Source organism: Python bivittatus, unplaced genomic scaffold (assembly GCF_059951505.1).
Source record: "Python bivittatus isolate LINGU-HERP-01145 unplaced genomic scaffold, Pbiv_v1 ctg000980_np1212, whole genome shotgun sequence".
NCBI lineage: Eukaryota > Metazoa > Chordata > Lepidosauria > Squamata > Pythonidae > Python > Python bivittatus.
The window spans coordinates 4,534,761-4,553,291 of record NW_028277125.1 but is presented as its reverse complement, the minus strand read 5'-3'; the positions used below and the strand labels follow the sequence as shown (position 1 = coordinate 4,553,291).

Below are 18,531 nucleotides of genomic sequence, written 5' to 3'. Positions count from 1 at the left end.
ATCATTCTGTGAAGGAGCCACTCCCTCCTCCTACATTTCCCACAGAAACAATCCTTTGAAGTAGGCTGAACTAAGAGAGGCCCAGAGTCACCCAGTGAGCTCCAGTGGCTAAGGATGGACTTGAAACAGGAGCTTCTCAGTCCTGCTCCAGCTCCTGAAGAACCATCACACACCTTTCCTTGCAAAGGGCCTTTCCTGCAACTAGCTTTCCACAATTTGCCCTTCACATTTCCAAGGACTATAAGAACTTACCTCCAGTTGTAGGTTCAAATCCTCTATCTCAGGAACCTGCTAAAATGACTAGTTTCCTTGGGCTGTTCCAAGAGTTGTCCTCTTGGCAAGCATTATGGGCACATTCACGTTCCAGTTCGTGTCCATCCAAGGATGCAGCCCGTTCCTATTTAATGAAGGATTAAAAGCTAACATGAAAATTAGTATTAATTATATATCTTAACAGGGGAATGAAGAATTGGAATATCCGATTTTGGAAGTGTTAAGTAAAATACAACATTTTACATATTTATGATTTAACAATATAATTAACAGAAAACTTTACTTTGTGTTTACTGTAAAACCCTCAAAATGTTTTAAAAAGTTGGCCATTAGATTTTTTTGCACTGGTACTGTGAGAAATTTGGAGGCTCTTTAAGTCAGTATGATCTGGTCTTGTGCAGCTGTAGCCTGATGGCAGACTCTTTCAGATCATCCTCAGAGACCATTTCTTTCTGTATCACAAGGTGGTCCCACACTGAGGCATCCAGATCTGGACTGTACAAATCCAGAAAGCACGGCAAAGAAGTAGTATTCAATATCTGTTTGTTTCTCCAGACATCTGCAGCCCAGATATGAGAAGTCTCTTCATATTTCATGCTTTTTCGATTACGTACCTTAATTTCGGGGACTTCAGAAAAAACTCTCAAGGTTTCTAGAGAAATCAGGGTGCTCCAAGTCAGCTCCATGACATTACTGAGTATTCTTGTGAACTATGGATAAAAAGGTCTAGTTTTGACTATTGCTTTACTTTTTGCATTTTTAATATATAAGGTTTCCTACTGCCCTAGTTGAAACGTTCTGAGTTTATATTTATAACTGTGGCTTTCCTATCTCGGAAATAGAAAGATTTGGAACAGATCAATTCCAGGATCCAGACCAGGATTTTGGGATGTCCCAAGAAGAGATTTGGCAAATGAAGAATTAACATGGGAAGGAAGGGCAAATTCAAAGTGCAGCAGAACACAGAAGAAAAATCAGGAAAATGACAGGGACCTGGGAAGTTCTCACTGCTGTGCTGGTGGGATTTCTGATCCTGGATTTCCTAAAGCTGCTCTGGTCAAGCAGATGTTACCCTCCTGGGGCTCTTCCACTTCCTCTCATTGGTGGACTCTGGCGCCTTGGGACCAGGCTTTCCAAGGATACTTTCACTAAGGTACTTTCTTCTAAGTCACTAAGCTGCAGAAGCTAAGAGTGAGAAATTATTTGGTTAATCAGGATAGGAACACTATTTCCACCCTGCAGTGCCTGAAAACCTGCTGCTTTGTTGCATACATGACAAATGTTTGGATATTGACCACTCTTGAAATAAGGTGTACCATGGTGATAGGTCAGGTCAAATGACTCTTTTCACAAGTGCATGATTCAATGATAGAATAGAGTTTGGTTCCATAAATATAACAAGGCCTGACAAGTTGGATGTCTTTGAAGGCCAGACATGTGGATCGAGGGAGGAGTAATTAACTGCTACTAGTGATTAGCTGTAGCTGTTTCTCTGCAGCTTCAGTGATATGCTCTCTTGCTTTCGATTCAGGAAGAAAGTAGATTGACCTTAAGTGGACTGCCCCCACAACCTTCATTTATCTCCCACTTGATTGTAGGCTTTTGGCCATAGGATGATCAGTCCTATTGATCAGGTCAAATGACTCTTTTCACACATGCATGATTCAGTGATAGAATAGAGTTTGGTTCCATAAATATAACAAGGCCTGACAAGTTGGATGTCTTTGAAGGCCAGACATGTGGATCGAGGGAGGAGTAATTAACTGCTACTAATGATTAGCTGTAGCTGTTTCTCTGCAGCTTCACTGATATGCTCTCCTGCTTTCCATTCAGGAAGAAAGTTGTTGTTGTTGTTCAGTCGTTAAGTCGTGTCCGACTCTTCGTGACCCCATGAACCATATTGCGTCAGGCCTTCCTGTCCTTCACTGCCTCCCTGAGTTTGCTCAGTTTCATGCTCATTGCTTCAGTGATGCTATCTAACCATCTCATCCTCTGCCGTCCTCTTCTCCTTTTGCCTTCAATCTTTCCCAGCATCAGGGTCTTCTCCAAAGAGATCTCTCTTCGCATTAGGTGACCAAAGTATCTGAGCTTGAGCTTCATTATCGATCCTTCCAATGAGCAATCAGGGTTGATTTCCTTTAAGATTGACTGGTTTGACCTCCTAGCAGTCCAGGGGACTCTTAAGAGTCTTCTCCAGCACCACAGTTCAAAGGCATCAATTCTTCGGCGCTCAGCCTTCTTTATGGTCCAGCTCTCACAGCCATACATTACTACTGGAAGGAAGAAAGTAGGTTGACCTAAAGCGGACTGCCCCCACAACCTTCATTTATCTCCCACTTGATTTTAGGCTTTTGGCCATAGGATGATCAGTCCCCAATCCAGATTATCAGGATTATTGATACTCCCATGGGGGAAAAACCCAGATACAATTATGAGAGGGACTGAAGTGGGTGGGAGCTCTCTGAATCTGCATTCAAGCTCAGAGGAAACTTTGGGTGGAAAAAGACAATGTTCTTGGTTCTCTTGATGAAAAAACCTGTCAAACCCCTTGCACTGAACACGGCTTCTTTGACCCAACTACCAGTTTCCCAAGTGGTCAATAATCTTCTGAAAGAATTTCACAGATGCTACCACCTAGAAATTGTAGAGATAATTGCAAGTTGGAATCTTCTGATCAATTCCTACCTGGAGCTCATGGGTATTTCTCTTTTATGCATGCCAGGAATTAAATAGGTTAGGGAAGCAGGGAAGGGACCCAACCAGAATGGACAGGAAATCCCAATTTCTATGTTGCTGTTCTTCATTCTACCTTAATCCAAGAGTGCCCAGAAATATGCCCTTTTTGATCGCAGGGGAGATGTGATAGTAATTCTGTCTCCTCTCTCTCATGAAAAGGTGATGAAGGTTCATACATGTTAGCATGTTATCTGTGACTTCAAAGCAGGCTGATTAAGTTGTTTTCTCTTTTTTGCCCCAAATGTCAGCTGAGAAAGCGATATGGAGACATTTACACTATCTGGGTGTGGCATCGTCCTGTAGTTGTTATTTCTGGATTTCATGCCATAAAAGAAAGCTTGATCAACCATTCAGAAGCTTTTGTTGATCGACCCCTTTCAACTTTTCTTTTAAAAATATGTAAAGGTAAAGGTAAGTTCTTTTGAAGACCGAGGTATTCTATTGTCATCTAACCAGAGAGATGTAAAAAAAGGAGAATATTATTTGTCCCCCACATGAAGTTCAAGGATGGAGAGCTGGTGATATCAGCATAACAGTCCTGTGAAAATCAGTGAGAAGGTTCACATGGAGGGCCCTTCTAGATCCATCAGGGGTGCCCTCCTGGACCCATCTGGATTCAGAAGGATGCTCTACTCAAACTTTCCCCTAGAAGAATTTGCACAAGCCTATCAAGCTGCAACATGAATCCAGAGGCAATAGAGATACATGAATTCCTTTTGGTAATGGTCTTGTGAATGGTCTGTGCTTTGAGGAGCTATTGAAAGAAGGAAGTCTTCTCTTTGAAAGAGAGAGGGGTGGGGTAAAAGGTACTGGTCCACACATGTGAATGGAGAGTTTGTTGTATAAAAAGGGAGCTGAAAGCAACTGTGTGCATTGGTGTGTCCAGAAAGGAGTTAAGCCAGGAAGACAGCAGAGACTCGGGAACAGAAACCTCCAACCCAAAGGCAAGGGCCTCAGCAGGAGTCCTCGGACAGCAAGGGAAAACTTCAGTTGTGGAGCCTCAAGACCACTGAGAGGCAGAGCTGAGAGACGGGGGAGGAAAAGGGCCCAACTAGAGTCTGCAAGCCTGCAAACCACACCAAGCCCACTGCTGCAGCAGCCAGGACAGAGCTCTGCAAACCAGCTCCAGGAACAGAGGACTGGGAGTGCTGGGAGGAGGGGGAGAAAAGACCATTGGCAAGTCTATCAAGGAGCGAAAAGGGCTTTCACATAAATCATTGTCATATGTATCTACTTATTCTTATTGCTTTGTTTCCTTGTGTTTCTATTTTGGCCACAACAGAAGTGACTCTTCCGCATGCACAAGGAAGAGTGGAAAAGGTGTGTGAGTGGAGCTGGGAAAGAGTGCAAGGGAAGCTAAGAATAACTGGGTGGCAAGAAGCTTCAGAGAGCCATCTAGCTGCCTCTGACACTGCAATTGTTATCTGTTGAACTTGTAAGTCATGCTTATGGGGCTCCTTTAAAGTGTGAATCTCACATTGACTCCTCAGGGATTGCATTTGCAAATGGTCACACCTGGAAACAGCAGAGACGTTTTGCCTCAGGTGCTCTACGCAAGCTGGGACTGGGGAAGAAAGGCTTGCAGCACAGAATAGAAGAGGAGGCCCATCAGCTGGTGGAGATCTTTGCGCGCACAAAAGGTAGGAGAAGTTAGACGATGATTGTATCGAGATTGGGACAAAGTTCCACAATTCAGTTTTTTGTTTCCTCATTCATTCATTCATTCATTCATTCATTCATTCATTCATTCATTCATTCATGGCATCACTTGTCTCCATATCAACTCTAAGCAGCTCACAACTTGAAATAAAATAGGAAATACACAATCAGACCAAAAACATGAAACATTAATCCAGCCCACACCAACAAAACGTGTCTCAGACACCAAGGAGGGGGCTTGAACCAACTTAGCCCAGGGCCTGGGAGAACGTCTTTAAGGCCCTCTGGAACACCAACAGATTGTGGCCACCCAGATTTCAGAGGGAGCCTCATTCCAAAAGGCAGGTGCCATGACAGAGATGGCACATTTCCAGGGTCCTGATAGATAGTACTGGTTAATCAAAGGAACCCAGAGCACGCCAAAACTGCTGGATAGAATTGGCCTGGCAGACAAACCCAGGAGATATGCATTCCCTCAACTAACCAAACCCTATGCCATGTAGGGCTTTAGCGGTCACATCCAGCACCTTGAATGATACCTAGAAGGAAATGAATAGTGCAGCTTGCAAAACAGAAGTATCAGATTGGCATACCAAGACATGTCCATGACTGTCTGTGCTGTTGAATTCTGGACCAGCTGAAGCTTCTGCGTGGTGTGCAAGGGCAGCCCCACATAGAGCACATTGAACTAATCAAGCTGTGAGGTGACTAGGGTCTGGGTGACCTTCAGAAGGGCCCCCTGATCTAAGAAAAGGCACAAGCAGGGCACCAGATGAAGCTTTGCAAAGACGCTCCCAGCAACAGCTTCTACCTGTTCCCTGAGCAACAGCTGGGAGTCTGGGAAGAGCCCCCGATTATGCACCATTCTTGCATAGGGAAGTGCTACCCCATCCAAGGTAAAGATGGAATATCTCCAGATCTAGGTGGCCCTAACTTCCACAGCCACTCAGATTTGATATGATTGAGTTGGAAACAGTTCCTCGCCATCCAAACCTGCAAAGCCCCAGACACTGGAACAGAACCTCACCAGCTGGTTAGGTGCCCGGTACTGTGGTACCAAATCCCAAACTGGTGAAGGGCCTCTCCCAGCAGCTTCATGTAGATATAGATGTAGATGTTGTATAGGATGGGACACAGAGTTGAGCCCTGTGGCACCACAAAGAGGAGGGACCTAGGGAGCAAACTATTCCCCCGCACCAACACTGACTGAAACCAGCCCTGAAGGAAGGAAGAGAACCACCATGAAACAGTCAAACTATTCCCATTCCTCAACAATTAAACTGATTGTTCTTCAATCCTCAGTTCTTCATGAGGTCCTGCTGCTCCAAACTGGAATGCTATTAATATGGCTGTGTATAATTTCATTTACAGGGCAGCCAATTGATCCTTTACTATCCATCAGTAATTCAGTCTGTAACGTGATTTGCCTTTTGAGTTTTGGATACTGGTTCTCACATGAAGACACAAAATTCCAGATGGCAATAGAAGACATTACTAATTATATGAAATTCGGAGGCTCCGCCTTCTTATTGGTGAGTGATCATTTTCTTTCTTATTGCATCTCACAGGACTCTCCAAGTCTCTTATTAGCACGGATGGAACTATAACATGAGTCAGTATGATGTTTCTTTCAAAGAGCTCACCTTCCAAGGAGTGTAAAGTTCTTCTTGTTACTTCTGCCATTCACCATCCAGTGCAGTACTGGGTAAAAAGTTATGACCACTACAAGAATGTTTTGCTAGCATTCAGTAGCTATCTTGGCTACGCAGCCCAGATCTGGGAGCCCTAATATTACCTAACACTTCTCATCAGGGATCGATAGGATTTTGTTTTTACTTCCCCTGTAGCTCTACGAATTGTTTCCATGGCTAATGAAACATCTCCCAGGGCCTCATCAGAAGATAGTAGCATCCATGGAGACAGGTATGTTACTTGTAAAGGAAGAGATGGAGAAACACAAGCAAGATTTGGCCCTGCGTGAGCCCCAGGATTTCCTAGATCTCTATCTTCTCCAGATAGAGAAGGTAAGGATCCCTTGGGGAATTCTACTCGTGCCTGCTGGGCTCTGCAGGCATGCCAAGAGGATTTTCCGAACCTTCAAGAACAATTCAGTCAGGACTGCTTTGTTCTTTGCCCATATTAAAGTCTGCCAGCTTATTTATTCATACACAAACAATAGTGTATAAATCTCTTTAGTTCAATATTAATACTATCACTGGAACTCTGCTATCCATTCTCATATCAGGAAGTCCTGATGGGACTAATATTCTCATTTCAACCAAGAGAACAGTTTGAGTGGCGGATCTAATACTTCTTGTTTTAAATTTTAAAAACTACATCAGTTAAAACTGGGGGAAATTAAAACAGTAGAACCAGCAGATGAGATGTTCTAAGAATGTGCAAAACCTGTTAAATTCAAAATACTTCAAGCTTGAAATGGGTTAGACTGGCTTCACTGAATGTGTTCTGGCACTGTTCCTAACTGGAAGTGTTCTGGATTTGAAACTTTTCAAATTCAAAAACACTGGCACACCTCTACTTGATCCCAATACCAACAAGAGCATCATAGGTGGATGGACGGATGGACGGATGGATAATCTGTTTAGAAATCCCTATTAAAGGTGATCAATGGAACTTACTTTGGTCTCATGGCTTCTTGTAAATTAATTCAAAATTAAGAACCAAGTATTCAAAAACACCCTGAACCAGCTGTTTGATGTCATCACACGAGGGTAGCACAATGATCAGATAATCTTCAGTGTGACCTGTACATGATAAACAGGGATGCACATTCTGTTCTGAGAATGGAACATTACAGAGAACTGCAGAACATTCTGTTTCTTCTCCAGCCGTGCCAACCTGGTGGTTCCAGATGGTTCTATGATTTCCTGAAGTTAATCTCTGAACTGCATCACAACAGCTCGATCAAAATGATCCAGAGACAAAGTGGAAAGTTCCAGATTTCTCTGGAATAATCTATTCCTGAAAAAATAGATTTTGTGTATACCTAATTCTAATTAAGACAGCCAGTTCAGTGTAGTGGTTCAGGCATCAGGCTAGAAACCAGGGAATGTGAGTTCCAGTCCCACCTTAGGCACAAAGCCAGCTGGGTGACTTTGGGCCAGTCACTCTGTCTCAGCCATAGGAAGCAGGCAATGGGAAACCACTTCTGAAATCTTGCCAAGAAGACTGCGGGGACTTGTCCAGGCAATCAGCAGGAGTCAAGACTGATTCAAAAGCACCAAAATAATGAATAATTCTAATTGCAATCTCCCCCTTTGTTAGAAACAGAGTGAGCCCAGCTCTACCTTTGATCATGAAAACATGGCTCATTGCATTTTGGAATTCTTTGTTGCTGGGACAGACACAGCAGGAGGTTCTCTGTATTGGGCTTTGTTCCTCATGGTGACGTATCCAGATATCCAAGGTAAGAGCAAGAGCAGTTCTGGCTCATCTAGGAAATAAGACTGAATAAATGATCACAGAGGCAAATGTCCCTCGTGCCCAGCCTCATCCTGAAGGATGCACCATCATATCTGCCAAGGAAATCCCCAATTCCAGGAGATTGCCCCATTTTTCTGAAGATCTTGATGAGATAATGGGAGGGTGGATCTGTATGCTTCTTGTTTTCTCAGTACCATTTAAGAAAGTCATGCATGGTGACAATGGTCCAGCTGATCTTGGATCAGACCTAGAGTTTCCACGAAAAGGCCTTTTGTCTTCTGGCCACCAGCCTTGACCCATTGAACAGGGGCATGTGGAGAAGGTATCAGGTGAACATCTCAGGGTCCTGGCAAGTAGATACGGGAAAGTCTGTGCAAAGGTCTCATCTCCTGAGGTTTATCATAGGACATTGTTTTAATTATGTCTAAATATATAGATATAATGAAACTTTTTGTTTTTTCTTTTCTTTTTCTATTTCCTTTTCACTTACTCATCACTTTTCTTTATTTTCTTTCCTTCCTTTCCAAAATTCATATTGCTTTTATCTCATTAAAAATATTTCATAAAAATTATATATATATATATATATATATATATATATATATATAAAGAAATGTAATAAAAATGAGAGATGACATATTATGTTACTACATGCTCCAGTTTTAATGAAAAAGTCAATGATTGAATTAACTCCATATAAGAATTTACTTAACATATGGGTCTTTTTGTTAATTTGTGGTGGTTGTGTTCAGTTCACTTAACTATGTAATAGTTAAATGCATGAACTACAATAAGATAATGTATTAAATATTATCACTGTTGATTGTAGACCTTTTTGGGTTTGCATTTTACTATTTTAACAATGAAGTATTTTTAATGCACAAAGGCTTTAAATATGGGTTTGGAGACGGGAGATATGAAATCAGATGTTAAGCCCTAAAGAAAATATTCCATGCCATTTTATCATACGTATTGCTCCAAAAATGACAGTGGGTTCTTGGATCCATTTTCTAGTAAATGGGACCTCACCAGATGGATCTCTTGCTCTCACCTTGTAGTAGCATTATGCAGCTGGAAAGGATTGTAGAGATCATCACCTCTAACACCCTCTGCAATAGGGTGGTTTATTTGAGCTGAAATGCAGCAATGTCGTTTTCTACCATTTCACCCAGATAAAGTCTACAACGAGATGGCGAGTGTTTTGGGTTCCTCTGACTCAATCTGCTATGAAGATCGGGGGAAATTGCCTTACACCCATGCTGTGGTTCACGAAATTCTACGTTCAAGATATGTCTTATTGCTTGGGGTTCCCAGGCAAACAGCGAAAAATGTAAACACATGTGGTTTCTCTATTCCAAAGGTAAGAGAGTGGGGGATGGCTTAATTCCTGAGAGACGAGCATCAGAGGGTGCCACTTTATGCCATAAATCCTTAGAAGAACATCTCGTGTTAGTAAAGTCTTAGAGGCACAGATGCCCTTTCACACTAGAGAAATCGAAGGAACAAGGAACTTTACAATTCATGTATATGTTTGTAATCAGTCGCACATACATTCTCTCTTGTGTTCATGCAGAGGTATCTAAAGTCATAATAACAGTGTAATTCTTTTGATGACTATCGAGAAGGAACTATGTTAGGGTGTACTCATAAGCAAAGGAATTTTCCTGTGTGAATAACATAGAGAATGACAAAGCAAACCACATAGTCGGAGCTCATGGCTAATGAGCTAATTGCCAGCAACTGACTAGGAATGAGTCAGCACAGTGTAAGGAACATAAGCAGCATGGGTGGAACATATGCCTGCTGGGTGTTTCTGCGTGTTGTGGAGTATTGTTGGTTAGTAGGTAAGTTAGGTGTGTGCTGTATATATAGGAATTACTGTATTTCCCTGTAAGAATTAGCTTGTGTATGTAATTGTAAATAGTATTGTATGGCACCTTTTATTTCCCACGTCTCAATAAAGCCAAATAAAAAGACTTGAGACGAGGCTTCTTTAAGATAACAGATGTATTTTGATCAAGACACAGCTGGGTGACCCCAATCAACACATTCAGAAGAGATGTTGATGAAATCACACCTCGCAAAACAAACATCAAAGGCTTTATAGACATGTAAATCTGTAATCAGATAGTACATCCCCTCACACCCATACAAGGGATTTTTGGGACGGTCTGAGCAAGTGAAAGGTGGTTCTTAGGAAGGTAAACTTAAATGTAACTTTTTCTTCTGGTTACCAAGAGAATGGCATACAAGATTTTTCTTATCTTTTCTCTGGAATGCAGGGCCCCACAACTGTTGCAAAAGCTTGGTACAACATTGAGCTTGTACTCGGCTAATTGCTTCTTCGAAGACAATCGGGCATTCAGCAAAGAGATGATGGGGGGGGGGGAGAAGAAACCAGTGCTCTTTACAAAGCAAAAGCAAGTTAACCCTTTAGAAATAAAATAGAGTGCACTGTTACAGGTATGGTTAAACACTGTGTGAAGCATATATATACTGTATATATATAAAATATAAAATTGTGTATATATAGAATATAAAATTGTGTATCAAAATAATGCCCTTCATTTCCTCCCTTTGCTTTTGAACATAAGATGCTTCTTATGTAGTCAGTTTCACAACTTGGGTTGTGACCAAGCCAGCACATCTAGGGGTTTGTGTGGCTGGTAAAGTCTATGGTTTCAAATCTTCTGTTCCTGAATTAGGCCTCTACCGGTGGACCTAATTAGTCCTTGAAAAGATCTGCTGGTGAAGCTAGAGAGCACTGCAATTTTAGTTTAAGTCCATCAACTGAGGAAACTTGCCAGGTATCTGGGGGTTCCTTCACCTGCTTGATCCTGGATCCGTGCACCCAAGCTTTGATGCCTTCAACTTTTACAGCAGTGGGCGTGCTCAGGAGTACTTGCTTCGGCTCGGACCACTTTGGATCAGTGCAAGATGGGAACAGCTCCTTCACTCTGACCCACTGGCCTGTCTGGGCGATGGGTAGTACATCAGGAGCAACTGGCAAGGCGTCTCGGACCTGTAGTGAAATAGAACATAAAACCTGCGCCAGTTTCTGTAGATATTGAGAAATGTTCTTTTCACCTGTCCATGCAGTTAGCACTTCATGAGATACACACGGTCTCCCATAAAGCATTTCAAAAGGTGACAGCATCAGTGGCCCTCTGGGCATGGCCCTAATACGTGTTAAAGCAAGGGGCAGCATCTTTGGCCAGGGGAGCTGGGTTTCTTGACAGAGCTTTGCAAGCTGAGTCTTTAAAGAGCGGTTCATACGTTCCACTTTGGCTGATTGGTGCCATTTCCATAACTCCTGTTGCACCAATTACAGGAGCAGAGGGAGTAGTCAGGCAAGGGATATTTTTGTCATTTAAGACACTATAAGTTGCGCCTGTGTCAATGAGAAAATGATAGGGTTGCCCCCCGACATTTAACTCAACCAGAGGATCGGGGGAAGACAAAAGTCCTCTGGAGCCCCTTCAATATGAATTGTCCTCAGGGTAAAATTCAGGGGCTTGAGCACTTAAAAGAGGCAAGGGGGGTCCAGACCTCTGCTGGGAGTTTTGAGGTCGGCCTCTCTGTGGCTCTTGGCCTTGCAGTGTTGGTCCTCTTCGCCCTCTATTGGCCCTTGAAAGTTGGGCATTAGGCTTGGCATTCCACGAACATTCATTTTTCCAGTGGCCAATTTGTCCACATTTTGCACATTGATCTCTCTGTATGCGTCTCTGGGAGGGAAGGAAAGAATCTGGCCTGGAAAAAGAGTCTTGCCTCCCTTTGCTTTGGGGGCGAATGGCCAGTGCAAGACGAGATGCTTGCTTACGCATCTTCTTGTCTTCTTTCTTTTCATCCTCTAACTCTCTCTGAGAATAAACAGTGAAAGCCATCTGGATAAGGGTTTCAAAATTTTGGGTGGATGGGGCAGGTAACTTTTGGAGTTTTTTCCTAATATCTGGAGCACTTTGGCCAACGAAAGCAGCTTTAATCATAACTTCATTGGCAGGGGCTTCTGGGTCAAGATCAGTGAAGCGGCGATAGCCATCTTTAAGGCGTGTCAGGAATTCCATAGGGGATTCTTTGGGTTCCTGAACAATTTGGTGGACACGATGAAAATTCACTGTCTTTGGCACACCCAGTCGCAGTCCCTGAAGGAAAGCAGTTCTAACCCTTTCCAAAACTAGTGCCCCATCTGGAGTATTGGGATTAGCCTCATAACTTGGCACCAGAACATCTTCAGCAGCTGGCCAAGCTCCAAGCGGGCGGCCAGCCTGCACATCCACATTTCTTGCAGCTGTGTATGCTTCAGTGGCTGCTTTAAGTACTTGACGCTTCTCTTCTGGTGATAAAAAGGCTGACATCAAAGTAAAAAGATCTGGGATGGTAGGTTTGTGAGTACAAATGATGCGTTGAACAAGATCCACATATTGCTGTGGAGACTCATGATAAGGAGGCAATCCTTCTCTCCAGTTAAATAAATCACTGGTAGTGAAAGGAGTGTGAATAAAAGCCAATTGGTTGCCCATTGGTACTTGTCTAAGAGGGGCAAGGAGATTAGGGTCCTGCCCCCATAGTGGAGCAACAAAAATATCAGGAGAGTCAATGTTGTAAACAAGTCCTGTCCTGGTATGTGAAGGGCTACTCACAGCCGCTGGTGACTGTGAAGCTGCCACTAAAAATTCTTGAGAAGCTGGCTGAAAAGCAGCTGCAGAGGTTAAAGGCAGTGGGGGGGCAGTCCCAGCTGCGGGGGTTGCTGCAACAGCAGAGCCCGTGGGGGCTGGCAATGGAGATGCCTGAGGAGCTGATGCAGGAGGCGGAGGAGGGGCCGTTGGAGTACAATAAGGGGGGGAAATTCCTCCTCCTCCTCCTCCGTTTTGTGCTTTAGCTTTGTTTCTGTGTCCTGCTCAGCTCTCGGCTGCAGGGAAAAAAGTTTTACAGGGTTGGTTTTCAGCCCACATAGAACTTGAATGTCTGGGCGAAGGAAGAGGTTAAAGAAAAATTTAGCATATATCTCTTCCTCAATTCTGCCACTTGAAGCCAAAAAGCTGGCAAAAATATTTATGAACTCTCCATCAACAGTACCTTCTGGTGGCCAAAATCCTACATTTGGGCCAATATAATAATGTGGCCAAACGAGTTCACAAAAAGTTTTTAGTTTATTCTTTTTAAAACTCAATTTCATTGCAACTCTGGGTTTTAAAATGTCCCAGTGCTTGATAACACACTCCAGTGGCTGAGGGCTTTTTACCCGCTTACAGCTTTCTGCCACGGTTTCCTTCCTTGCTGTTTCACTCAGGCGGCTGTTGCTGTTCCCCATAGTGCCACCTAGTGGATTTTCTTCTTTTTCTTTTCTTTTCTTTTTTCCTCTTTTTTTTTCCTCTTTTTTCTTTTTAAGCCTTCTATTGCCGTGAGTTATGGTGCGTGCTGCCTAGAGGATTTCTCAGGTCTTTCCTTCAACTCGCGATTCTTTGAGAAAGAGTTGCACAGGAAAATTTCTCGGGCTGCCTGCTCCCTGTTCGTCTTTCCCTCGACGCAGGGCCTCAGCTCGGGATTTCTAGGAATTTCTCAGGCTGATTTTTCCTTCAATCAGCTCGGGGTCTGGCCAGAGTACCCTCCCTAATGTGAAATCCTTTTCCATGTAATAGTGCACCCTCCTACCTTGGAATCCTCCTCTAGGACAATATATTCCAACACACACACAAATCAACCACGCGGATCGTCGTGGCCTCTATCGCCTCACATGGGTAATCAGAGGAAACGCACTAAGATCCTCACACACTCACTTCATGGGCAGATCTCTAACAGAAGTTTCCCATGTCTCATTCACGCACTCACAAGGCACCACTCCCCACCTAATAAAAGCATACTCACCCTTCCCAATCCGTCTTTATACAACAGAAGGGAGAAGCCTCAATTTTGGAGCATTCAGGCCCAGCAGGAGCGGAGTCTGCCGACGGCGATCAGCACAAGGTCACTGGAAAACTTCCCAGGCGCGCGCTTGACATTGATGGATGGTCTCCGTCGATTTTCCCCGTCCGCTGTTGTGAAGGCAATGAGGGGGGCTTAAAGCAGCCTCCCCAAGGAATCCCTGCCTTCGGGACTCCTGGCTGGCTCGCCAAAAATGTATGGCACCTTTTATTTCCCAAGTCTCAATAAAGCCAAATAAAAAGACTTGAGATGAGGCTTCTTTAAGATAACAGATGTATTTTGATCAAGACACAGCTGGGTGACCCCAATCAACACATTCAGAAGAGATGTTGATGAAATCACACCTCGCAAAACAAACATCAAAGGCTTTATAGACATGTAAATCTGTAATCAGATAGTACATCCCCTCACACCCATACAAGGGATTTTTGGGACGGTCTGAGCAAGTGAAAGGTGGTTCTTAGGAAGGTAAACTTAAATGTAACTTTTTCTTCTGGTTACCAAGAGAATGGCATACAAGATTTTTCTTATCTTTTCTCTGGAATGCAGGGCCCCACAACTGTTGCAAAAGCTTGGTACAACATTGAGCTTGTACTCGGCTAATTGCTTATTCGAAGACAATCGGGCATTCAGCAAAGAGATGATGGGGGGGGGGAGAAGAAACCAGTGCTCTTTACAAAGCAAAAGCAAGTTAACCCTTTAGAAATAAAATAGAGTGCACTGTTACAGGTATGGTTAAACATTATGTGAAGCATATATATACTGTATATATAAAATTGTGTATATATAGAATATAAAATTGTGTATCAAAATAATGCCCTTCAGTATAATATGTGGATAGTACAAAATCAGAGTCCAAGTTGTTTTTTTCCAGCACCACTCGCAGCCTGGCATATAGTGCTACTCTGACAAACTAGTCACACTGTGAATTCAGATTAGCAATGTTGGATTGCAGCCTAAAATGTGTGTGATTTTAGTCAAAGACAATGCTTGAGTGGGCTCATCCAGATGCTTCTTTGTCAATTGTCTTCCCTTCAGGGAACTTTCATTATTGCAGATTTCCACTCTGTTCTTCTGGATCCGAAGCAATGGGAGAGCCCTGAAGAATTCAATCCAAATCATTTTTTGGACAAGGACGGAAATTTTTTGAGTAGAGAAGAATTCCTGGCATTTGGAGCAGGTAAACACTGAATCGTTTTCCTCGTGTTTAGTGACTGGCTTGAAAGAGGATTGAGAGTCAAAGTGGTGGAACATCCATGATTGGATCTTCTGTAGTTTTGAAAGGGAAAGTCTGGGAGCAGGTTTTGGTCCTGTCCTTTTGTGCTGTTTGAAATCCAGTTTCCTGACCTCTCTTTAGAGCAAACGGCACCTCTGGAGATGCCCTCAGGTCTGGGAAACTGATTCTTCCAGGAAAAGGGTTGAGAATCTTTCCTCCAGTACCAAAGTCCAGAACTGAATTGGCTGCATTTAAATCCTGCACTTTGCCCTGTTTTTAAAGAAGTGACATAGTATAACTCACTCTGTCTCGCTTAGCTATATCTAGGTTTTTGGGGAAAAAAGAAAAAGGATACCGCATTCCTGGTTGTGCTGTGGGATATCTCTCAGTAGTTGCTCATATAATCTATCAGAGCATTATCTAATTCTGGTTAAGATGAGAGATTGAAAATGGAGCCGTAGTATTACGCGGGCTTGCTCCTAACTGGATAGCTGATCCTGCGTGGAAGAGCGATTGCTCTGTCCCATGTCAGTTAAGTGATGTGGCCCTCAGGGCTCGATTCTGTCCAGTCTTGATGACTGTGCCGTTTCCTATGTTGGTTTTTGCATTATTTGACTTTGTATATCTGTTTCTCTGCCCAAAGAGCTGTAATGATTTAGTACTCTGGCACCAACGACATACCACATCCCGTTATTCCACCTTTTCTGTCTAGCCCCTGAACTAAGCTGTCATTAGCCTACTGTGTGGGGTCATTTGTCCTCAAAGGAAATGTTTGAAAAATTAAGCTGATTCACAACTTGGGAATTTGGCACAGAAGAAGAGAGCATCCGAGCCCCCAACATGTGGAAACACAAAGCAATGGTTTGCTTCAACTTCTCCTGGCCTTGACAGATGCCAGAACTGCCCCCATAGTGGTTGGTAGGGATTGCCATGAGACTGTGTGCTTTGGATCAAAGCTAGCTCGTCCCTTGCTGTTTTTCTGTTATTTCCTTTGCAGGGGCTCGTGTATGTCCGGGAGAACAGTTAGCCAGGACTGAGTTTTTCCTTTTCTTTACCAACCTGCTGAGGACCTTCCGATTCCAGCTGCCAGAAGGTGTGAAAGAACTCAGTCAGGAACTGGTAGTGGGAATTACCTTACATCCTCAACCTTTTAAACTCTGTGCTATTCCTCGCTGCAAGTCATCCTAAAATAGATGAAAATTGATGTAGGGAGAGCACATCATTTCTGTGGCTTTTAAAATGATTTCCAATTTCTCTGCCCTGTTTTATGTGTGTTATCCATGCAACGTGTGTCAGGATATCCGCAAGCTAGAAATCAAAGCATAATTAAAATGCAGAATAGTGATGCATGGTTGACAAGGTTAAATGTTAGAATGGTTAATTGGAGGCCCGCTTGCTTGTTCCTGCCATAAAGTCAGGAGAGGCTTTACGTCTAGAAAAGGGAGGGGCTTTGATTACCTCCTCACAGCCACCATCTTGACCTTTTCGACCAACCCTGCAGATGCCCCCAGTTGTGAGGGGATGCAAACAATGACAAATTGTGGTAGAGAGGTACCTTTTCTACTGGTACACCACCCAGAGTCATAAATTATAAGGTTGGCGGCTGTCTAAATTTTATAAAAAATAATAAAATAAAACAAACACAAGCATCTTCAAGGAGGAAACAATCCTAAAGTGAAAAGGGGATGACTTTTGGTGAAGAAAACAAAAGCTTGATAACTTGGAATGGTTTGGGGGGAAAAGTAGACTTTCTGTAGTAACTTCCTTTTTGCTTGCTTAACAAAACCCTAATTACTTTTGCATATTTATGTCTTTCTGCTTTACGTCTTAAACCTGCCATATGTGCTAGCAGCAGAGACAGCTACAGTACAGTGCAAATTTGACCATGTTGCCTCCCACAAACGCTCCTAGGAGTGGGTTGTATATCACATTTGCCACTGTTGTAAACAGGATTCTGGTCCTGATGGAGCATTGTGTGAGCAAGCAGAGCTTGCCTTTTATTCTTAAAGCTCATTGACCCCTGCACTTGGTGGAACAATGGCTGCAATATATATAAGGAAGCAAGTCTGCCAAGAACTATGGACCAAAATATCACATTCAAATTACAGGATTACATGCAGTTATGGGATGACAGATAGTTATATTTAGCCTGCTCCACTTCTCACATAAAGGAGGAGGAGGAGGAGGAGGAGGAGGAGGAGGATGATGATGATTGGTCGCACAGTCCTTCCCAAGGAGCTGGGGTAGGCAGATGTAGTTGTTTAATGCTGTTAAATGTATCGTCACAGGATATAAACTGTTTCAAGTAAAGCTGCCTTTTGCAATTGACTGATGGTGATTTTGTCTATGCCAGTGGTGTTCAGGTGGTGCTCCAGATGTTTTGGGATTGCACCTAAGGTGCCCATAACTCTTGGTACTAGCTTTGCTTTCCTTTGCTATAGTCGTTCTACTTCTATTTGCAGGATTACTATTATTACGGTTATTATGGTTATTACTATTACTCCTCTAGAGGCATTCATGTCAGCCACAGTGGATGCCAGAGTGCTGAACTAAATAGGTCGTTCTGCGAAAAATCACCTCTTCGGTTCTCATTCTTCCCTAAAGCATAAGGTGTCACAGGAAACGTGTGATAGGAATCTTCATGAAATTAGATGGGGGTTCAAGGCGCTATTTTTGCCCAATAAGGTCCTAAACAGCTTTGGATCAGGACACCTAGCAGATCTTCTCCCCAGGGTAGATCCAGTTGATCACTGAAATCTTTGGTGGGGGTCATTTTGCTTGTGCTACAACTTCCATGTTGCCATTTTAAAAAGCAGACTTTCTCTGTGGTAGCATCTAATTTCTCTAATCCTTTTCTCCCAAATACTGTGATTTTATTCGCTGGTACTAATTTTAGCAGTGAACCCTATTTTTAGGAGTTTTAGTATAAGAATGTCACATCATAATGTATTAAGCCAACCGACTAATAGAGGAATAAGAATGAAAAACTGATTCACAGTCTACATGCTGGGATTAGATGCTCATGAAAAACTGCATCCGGGAACAAGGTTGATATGATCGCCTGACCCGGCCATTCTCTCAGACTGCCCAAAGGCAACTATTTAGGTGCCTCTTTGAATTACTTCTCAGACTGATAAGGGGTGGCACTGGGGGATGGGAGTCAAACACTGCAAGAAGGCGGGTGCTAACCTCCTATCTTCAAGGCAAACAATAGCCCTACTGAGAAGAAGAAACAAATCAGTTCAAGGTGCCAAAAGCCATCCTCCTTCAAGGCAGATGCC

At 43.1% G+C, this 18,531-nt stretch overlaps 1 protein-coding gene across 2 annotated transcripts; it reads left to right on the top strand.

The window, feature by feature from the left end:
• Window positions 1-1,213: 1,213 nt before the first annotated feature.
• LOC103063946 (cytochrome P450 2J4-like) lies at window positions 1,214-17,578 on the top strand. Of its 2 annotated transcripts, none has more exons than XM_088131787.1 (9): window positions 1,214-1,426; window positions 3,258-3,420; window positions 4,500-4,649; window positions 6,040-6,200; window positions 6,516-6,692; window positions 7,960-8,095; window positions 9,285-9,472; window positions 15,073-15,214; window positions 16,248-17,578. In XM_088131787.1, exons 1-9 carry the CDS (start codon window positions 1,256-1,258, stop codon window positions 16,436-16,438), a joined length of 1,479 nt encoding a protein of 492 aa, XP_087987913.1. In that variant the 5' UTR covers window positions 1,214-1,255; the 3' UTR covers window positions 16,439-17,578. The 2 variants fall into 2 exon arrangements, with proteins under 2 accessions (XP_087987913.1, XP_087987912.1); XM_088131786.1 differs by having other exon boundaries at window positions 1,215-1,426; window positions 7,954-8,095.
• The last annotated feature ends 953 nt before the right edge of the window (window positions 17,579-18,531 follow it).

Coding starts and splice junctions, on each gene's coding strand:
- LOC103063946 (XM_088131786.1), top strand. CDS start 1,256: ATGACAGGGACCTGGGAAGTTCTCACTGCTGTGCTGGTGGGATTTCTG. Junction 1,427..3,257: donor CCAAGGATACTTTCACTAAG/GTACTTTCTTCT, acceptor CCCAAATGTCAG/CTGAGAAAGCGATATGGAGA. Junction 6,693..7,953: donor ATCTTCTCCAGATAGAGAAG/GTAAGGATCCCT, acceptor CCCCTTTGTTAG/AAACAGAGTGAGCCCAGCTC.